Source organism: Myzus persicae, unplaced genomic scaffold, assembly GCF_001856785.1.
Source record: "Myzus persicae strain clone G006 unplaced genomic scaffold, MPER_G0061.0, whole genome shotgun sequence".
Lineage (NCBI taxonomy): Eukaryota > Metazoa > Arthropoda > Insecta > Hemiptera > Aphididae > Myzus > Myzus persicae.
In genome coordinates, this window is record NW_019101212.1 from 1,036 (window position 1) to 9,622 (window position 8,587).

The following is an 8,587-nucleotide window of genomic DNA, read 5'->3' on the forward strand; positions in this document are numbered from 1 at the left end:
TACATATACTTAGTATTTTTGTAATAGTGGTGGGTGGGTGAATACTGATACTGAAGACCGATCAGAGGTAAATAGGCAATACAGTCTGCAGGTAATCTCAAAGATTGATAAAAGTCCGTTTCATCGTACAGCTGATTTCTTATTGTATGAAATCCTAAAATTATTGTTTCCGCCATGGCGCCATATTATGTTAACAACTGGTAACATCATTTTTTGTATTCCTAAGTTTTCGTTAGGTATCACATTTACAAAGTTACAACTTACAACTTACATATTTTGCTCTTAAAAAAAGACTTAGTCAAGTATTTGTTTCATCTTATTAAGTTAGTTATTAACCAGTTTTATGATAAATGTTATGTAGTTCAAGATGCTTGCAGTTATAAAACGCTTTGTTAGTTAATTTATTGAGATACAATATAGGTACTTAGGTACCTAATTAAAAATTATATTTGGCCAATACCGATCACTCAAAACTACTACTTGTTATTTCTTGTTATTTCTAAAATGTCTTATAATTTGAAAACATTTTATTTATTTACTAAGTTTTTTTTTTTTAAATTAAAATAAAATGTAAAGAATCTCAAATTTAAATATGTTGTAATCTATAAGTTTATAAATCAATATTGAGGATTGACTTTAGTTTCTAATTTATATTTGTTAAGATATAATAGTTTTTCCTTAGGTGACTGCCATTCACTCTCTCTCCACTGCATTTTATGATTTCTAAAATATTATGAAAGGTTAAATACATTTAATTTAATATAAATTTACTGATCTCTTTATTCAAAAAAATAATATAATATTTTACTTAAATGTTTTTTTTTATAATATTTGCCACTTGGAATTTGATTTTCTTCCAATCCCTGTTTTTAAGAATAGGTTCTTGTTTGATTGCAAGTAAGCAATCATGTTGTTGTGGGATTTTACGGAGTGCAATAAATTTTCCAAGTGATCGTTTGATTCCATCTATTTCAGCCTTTGTCCATCTTATATAATCCCCTCTTTTTTTTGTTTTTTTAGCAACTACAGTGGTTAAGTTTTCTGTTTCACTGTAGTATTGATCATGGTTTTCAAACAAATCACCTTTAAAAGTAAAAATAAATAAAATTAGTATTTATGTTTCATAAATAAATGATAAAAGTTAAAACCAATAGGTAACTTATGTAAATAAAGCCTTACTATTTTTAATTTCATCATCTTCTTTTTCATCTGATGAACTTTCATTATAATTATTTGGAATTATAATATCATCAAATTCATCGAGTGTTTTTCCTTTAAGCTCATTAATTTTTCCCGATTCGGCAGCTAATAGTATTTTACTAACACGGCTGAGTTGTAACGTATTGTCCGGAAGTCTGTAGTATTCGTTGTGAATTGCCAAGTCATGTCCCATAAAATTTGCCAATTGTTCACGGTCATTTGTTGTTAGATTTAATAATTGTGTTATTGTCGCAACATGTTTTCTAAGTTTTGTGGATGTTAATAATTCTGGTTGAGATGCTTCACATTTAATTGCTGCACCTCTCAGGCAGTCTGACCCTCTATACACTCCTACAGCGGTGTATGGTATAGCGAAAACATTTTTATTTTGCTCAAAAATATTTACGGATGTTCTCATGCTTAACATTAAATCCAAAGATTTTTTCATTTCAGGAGTCAATAACACAGGTACTCCTCTGCCTCTTTTACCTCTTATTTCGAATCTTATAAAACTATTTGATAGTTTTGACTCCACTTCAGTGAGAGACTTCAAAATTTCTTCTTGCATTTTTTTTTTGTCTCGGTTCAAATAGTCGTTGACATGTATCCTTTCTACTTCGCCTGATCTACGTCTATTAAGTAATATTATCTGGGTTAATAAAGTCTTACACAGTACTTTATATGTATCTTGATTAATTTCTTTTTTTTCTTGAATGAGATGTGTTACATTTTGTATTTGATTTAATAAATAATTGTGCAATAATGTTATATCTTTAGCGTCGGGGAGGCTTATAGTTTTATTAAATTTTTTTTTTGAAAGGTCTTGACAGGCGTTGGATGAAATTGAAAATTTCCATTCTTTTTGAAATACTGTGACGAAATTTTTAATTGTATTTATTTTATCTTGAGAAGAGCCTTTAATAATGGATTGGCATTCTATGATATCGGCACATTGCAGAATTGTGTGTCCTAATTTCAAGGCTATTGATGGATGTATGTAGGAGTTTTCATTTTCATTGTATCCACTTAATTCTTTTGCTGCATTAACAATTGTTTTAAAATATTGGGGTAATAAGAAATCTTCTAAATTCTTTAGTTCAGGAACTAATGTTCTTAATATTAATAAAAGTTTACTAATTTGCCTCATGCGTTGTGATATATACGTTTTTAGGTGTTGTTCACGATGATTTTTTAGTAATCTAGCCCCAAATGCACAAATCAGCTTATCATTTTGAGCCGTAAAAGATATATTGTCATATTTCATGTGAATAAAAACTTCAGCGGTTAATTGCTTGAAATCATCTGTATCTTGTAATAGCATACCACACTGAGACTGTACATTTCTTCTTTTTGTAACTTCATTATCTGGTGATGTGTCGTTAAATTTACATTTATTAGAGTGCCGAAAAATAATTTTTTTCTTAAAAAACTTTAAACAGAATTTACATGGTAAATAATCATTTACAGCCACTTTTTCAGAAGATGTAGGTCGTCTACCAACTATAAGTGAACCCTTTTTTTTTTCTAATATCGTTTTATTATAGTGAAAGTTTCCTTTATTTTTCAGAAGTTCTATCTGCTTTAAGCGTTCTTTTGATTTTTTCGGTAATAATATAAAAGATCTAACTTCAGTTTCTAATGCATGCTTGCGTTCAACATGGCGTGGAAAATTTGTTTGTAAATTTTCACAAAAAATACAGTAAACTCTTTTATCTTTAACATTTTTTTTATAGTTAAATGAACATTTCCTAGCTCTTTGGACATCTAATTCTATTTGATGAACAGCTACCGTATTCATTACATTTATGTTACTATTTCTTGGTGAACAAGGAGGTGAAACTATTGTATCTGAATCATCTGAATCACTCATTTCAAAATCCAAGTTCATTTTATCATTTGAATATGGTGTGTATTCTGGACTATTGAAACAATCAGAAGATGTTGATGTTTCTGAACCCTCAAAATCTTCAGTAATTTTGGATGTAACAATTGTACCAATAATATTCTGTTCAACATCCTGGCCTTAAATTAAAAATTATAAATATTAAAATTAAATATAATAAAAATAAAGACATCATTCCCATACTAAAATGCATGATTGGTTTATCCATTGAATGAGCCAAGTTAATCGTTTCACAATTTGGTGCATATATTTTACTTAAATCATTCTGCTCAACATCTTGGCCTTTATTTAAATATATTTAATGTTACAATATTTTATATAATAAAAATAAAGAGATAAAACGCTTACTAGAATGCATGGTTGGTTCATCCATATTGTGAAACAACAAATCAAAAATCTCACAATTTTTTGCGGTATCTACTTTATTTAAATCATTTTGATCAACAGCTTGGCCTTTAATTAAAAATAAATATATATTATAATATGTTAAAATTAAATATAAAAAAACTAAATTCATAATAAGCTTACTAGAATGCACAATTGGTTTATCCATTGAATGAGCCAAGTTAAACGTTTCATAATTTTTTGGTGCACCCATCATACTTAAATCATTTTGCTCAACAACTTGGCCTTAAATTAAATTAAAATATATTATTGTTAAATATTAAACATTATAAAAATAAAAATAAAGACATAACGCTCTTACTAGAATGCATGATTGGTGTATCCATTGACAGTTCCAAGTCAAACGTTTCACACATTTTTGGTGTATCTATCTTACTTAAATCATTTTGCTCAACAACTTGGCCTTTATTTAAATATATATAATGTTACAATATTACATATAATAAAAATAAAGAGATAAAACGCTTACTAGAATACATGGTTGGTTCATCCATATTGTGAAACAACAAATCAAAAATCTCACAATTTTTTGTGGTATCTATTTTACTTAAATCATTTTGCTCAACAACTTGGCCTTAAATTAAATTAAAATATATTATTGTTAAATATTAAACATAAAAAAAATAAAGACATAACGCTCTTACTAGAATGCATGATTGGTTTATCCATTGACGGTTCCAAGTCAAACGTTTCATACATTTTTGTTGTATCTATTTTACTTAAATCATTTTGCTCAACAACTTGGCCTTTATTTAAATTAAAATATATTATTGTTAAATATTAAACATAAGAAAAATAAAAATAAAGACATAACGCTCTTACTAGAATGCATAGTTGGTTTAACTGTTGCCTGTTCCAATTTTAATGTTTCAGAAATTGTTGGTGCATCAATTTTCCTTTTTTTCAGATTTAAACCATTGCCTTTATTTAAAAAAATATATATTTATTTATTTAAAATAGCAAAAATTAAATGCATAAAGCACTTACTTGAATTCACTAGTGGTTCATCTATCATATGGTTTATAGTCTTACCAGCTAAGAACTTTTGTATACTTTCTTTATCTTTAAAATTTAAATATAAAATTAAAAATTTGTTCTACTAACTTAGTCAATAAAATTATATTATTTTAAAATAACTATTGTTGTCAGACCTACATATTAAGTAATGGCTGCCTCCGCCCTTTTTAAATGGGTAGGCACCTAACTGAAAAATTTTAGTTAGATAGATTGACTCTAGTTGATAAATTAGTATCTACTTATAGTTAAAAGTCTAACATGTAAATGGTGTAAGTAAGTGTAGTGAAATATTTATATTTTATACTGAACAGTTTAAATTGTATTAATAATATAAAAATTTAAACAATTATAATTGTAATTATACTGTGTTTCTACTCGTAGTATACTTAATATAGTGTATGGAGTTGTGATGAACCCAAAAAAATGGGGGATAGGCATTAAAACTGCAAATCAATAAAATATCTTTTTTTTTTTATATTTTTTCAATTATTATGAAAAATCCAAACTGAAATTTTTTTACAATTGGTGCCTTTTTAGTTTTTTAGTGATGTTCATTATTATATGTATAAGAATATACAGTATTTATAATCAATGATATAAGATATAACATACATCAATGTATAAATATTCTAGTAGGTACCTATCAGATGATATCATATGATATTATAGATTACCTACCTACAGGGGTTAAAGTTGGGGGGACACAGGGGGACTCAAACCCCCTACCTCTAATGGCGGTTAAAAAGCGTCCCCTTTAACAAATTATTCGTAAGGTACGTCGGAACGCTCTCTAATTACATCCAAACATTAATCAATATAATATTTATAATTGTTTTATTTCAAAATAGCTCTTTATTAAATAATGTAAAATTGAAATTAAAATATTCATATAAACATATAGAATATATATAGATATATTATAGGTAAAGTGTGATTTTATAAGCATGTTCATCCCACCATGCGTAGAATTTGAATTTTATCTTGTACAATTTAAAGCACTAAAAACCCTACATTTGTATGATATTTTTTTTTTTGTCTAGTTGATTCCTTAAGTTATCTTAAAAGAAAATCACTACTTACAACTTAATGTTATGACAAAAAATATTAAATGTGTATAAAACATTAATTATTCTTAAAAATGCAGTTATTATTATAATATATTATTATAATATATTATTATATAACCTATTATTTGTGATTTAAATTTTTCATGAAAAAAATTACAAATTTAAACATTAATCATGGTTTTAAGTGGGATAAGTATGTTACACAATCACTGTTTATAAATTACATGTACCTGCCATATGTTTATATGTATTAGACATTATACATAAAACGATATATGGAATGCTTAAAACTGTATGGAGGCGTTAGTCCCCCTGGAATTTTTTCCCACTTTAAACCCTGCCTACCTAGTACCTATATAGAATTAATATTTATATATATATAATTTATTATTTTTCATGATTATATTTTTATATGTCCATATGCATGGTAAATTTGTGTGTCACATAAAACATAGTTTAACATAATATCTTATAGGACACGTTGACTATGCATACAGGTCTTATTAATATGTGTTTAACTATCAATGAAAAATGAAAAATAAATAGAAAACTTACTTCCTTTTTTTAGCACCTTAGCTAAATATGATTTTTTATTAACCCATTTCACCATATATTTTTTGCCAATCACTATTTTACATGTTATTGTTTTTGATGGACACATATAGAAAACATTATCATCAGTGTATTGAACTGCAATCCATTCTAATTAACAAAATATAAATTATTATTTGTACTAATTTTTAAGATTTTAATTTTGATAAATTCGGTACCCCAAGTAAATACAATTAATGGAAAAATATGCATTATAAATATTCGTTATAAATCATAAAACAAAAAAAATCTGTAAATAGTTATTCGATTTGTTATGCAATTAGTTATTAACCAGCTTGATCAAAATGTCTTATGATATTATTAACTTTTGAAAAGTAATTATATGGAAGTCTGTATACTAATGTTATAATAGCATTATCTACGTATTAGCAAAAAAAAAATGTTTATTTATTATAATTATAGGAAGCATTTTAAATTTTGAACCCAACCAACAATATATTTTTATTTTTTCGTTAGTCTTAAAAGGAATTACATAAAGCATTTACGTTCAGTAGTTCTCGTGAAACTTTGTTAGTTTTAAATTTTAATATTTGAGTAAATTTATCCATTATTAGTTGTAACAGTTATATTTTAGTCTCGTTAAAAGTTTTAAGTAAAATAATATATTTAAAATTTAAATTACAAAAATCAACTAAAATCGTAATTAAGGTTTTATCAACATTTTAAAACTAAACATTACTAAAAATATTGTGACTGTATTTTTGATATAAGAAGAATCCAGTATTTAATTTTCAAGAATTTTGACAAAAGTCGAATATTTTCATCTAAATTTACCTAGGAAAAAAACTAAAAAATATAGAATACCTTTATTAAATGTACCTATATACCTAGGTAAATATCTCTAAAAGAGTTCAGAATTTCAGATATTTTGAAAATGTAATCAACCACCATATTATATATTTAATAATATATATTAATGTTAATATACGTCTCTAGTGAAAATTTGAAGTACCTATCTTTTTATTCTTATTTATTTTTAAATAAAGCAAAAAAAAAAATTTAGTCTAACATTGATGTTGCATGAAAATGCTCGTTATACCTCATTGTAAAATCAATAATTTATTCATTATTCATCACACCGCTCAGAATCTCTAGAAAAAAATCGCTTTCTACAACCTTACGGTTCGTATTACTTGCACTAGCTGCTATATACCTATCGTAAATTATTTAGGTAAAATAAACCATTTAAAACAATTATTTTTTACTTAGGTAAAATAAATTTAATAATATATGAGTAATGAGTATAATTAATATGTAAAATTGTATTCGATGTTATTTATAAATAATTTAAGTAGAAATAGCTTACCTTCTTGTAAATCATCTTCTTTATTTTTATTGATATTCTTTAAACGATTATTTTTTCTCGTTAACATAATCACAAAATTATTTGTATTCTATAGTATATACTTCACAAGAACAACATTTATTTGAATAAACACAAAATTAAAAAATTAAACTGTTAATAAACTAAAAAAATTGTTTAATCGTTAGGTAACACGAGAAAAACAGCAAAAACAAAACATAATTTAAACACCATGAACAGTAAAAAGTAAAAATCAGACAATCAAAAAAGCTACCATCGACGTTCAACAATCGTGGAAAGAATGATTGAATATTTGGTTACGTAGTACGTACTATAATATGTAGGCTCCTTCTATATTATATTGCCGTCGTTCGTATTGTACGAATAAGGGATATGCATAAAGAACGATAAGACATTTGGTGGGACACTATGGTTTTCCCTGTATAACTCATATAGTCTTAACATTATGATGGACACGAAGTCGCAGGAGTCATGTAATAGACAAGAGGGCAACGGGGGAAGAGTCTAATAAATGGCATAATCGTATTGTTTATATCAACATAAACAAATGTTTTTTTAAAAAAAGCGTGTACAAAATCCCAACTACCTACTAACTATTATATTACTTATCGACTCAAAGTAAATTGTATTGTTACACATCAAACTTAAGTTTGAACACGTAATTTCATTTGTGACTTCCGATGACGGAGGAATCAGTGTCACTCTTATAATTGATAGCCGATAGGTTAAGTCGTAAATTGTAACTTGGAAAAATATGTGTATAATTAAAAGTAATTTGTTACCTCCAAGAGGTCACAACGATTACAGTGCGATTATAATATTATAAATTTCGCATAAATTCTCACATTGATCCTTAGGTATTTGAACAAATAATGTTACTTGTAACAAAAATACATAATTTGTGACTTCCAAAAAGGTGTTACACATCGAAACATAATTTTACTTGTGACTTCCGGTGACGGAGGTATCAGTGTCACTCTTCAACAGACTAATAGTTAAAATCGTATTCTGTGGTATAGAAATATATGTGTAAAATCAAAGTAACTTGTGGACTCCAGC

The 8,587-nt window shown here is 26.4% G+C and overlaps 1 protein-coding gene across 1 annotated transcript; it reads right to left on the reverse strand.

Annotated features, from left to right (window-relative positions):
* Positions 1 to 783: 783 nt before the first annotated feature.
* Positions 784 to 7,547, reverse strand: LOC111028212 (the record flags this gene model as incomplete). Its single annotated transcript, XM_022306758.1, has 12 exons — positions 784 to 1,083; positions 1,180 to 3,222; positions 3,287 to 3,385; positions 3,452 to 3,556; positions 3,632 to 3,733; positions 3,810 to 3,911; positions 3,978 to 4,082; positions 4,153 to 4,254; positions 4,331 to 4,429; positions 4,496 to 4,570; positions 6,148 to 6,294; positions 7,511 to 7,547. Coding segments are annotated over 12 exons (3,291 nt in total), but the record flags the coding sequence as incomplete, so codon positions are not given.
* Between the last annotated feature and the right edge of the window lie 1,040 nt (positions 7,548 to 8,587).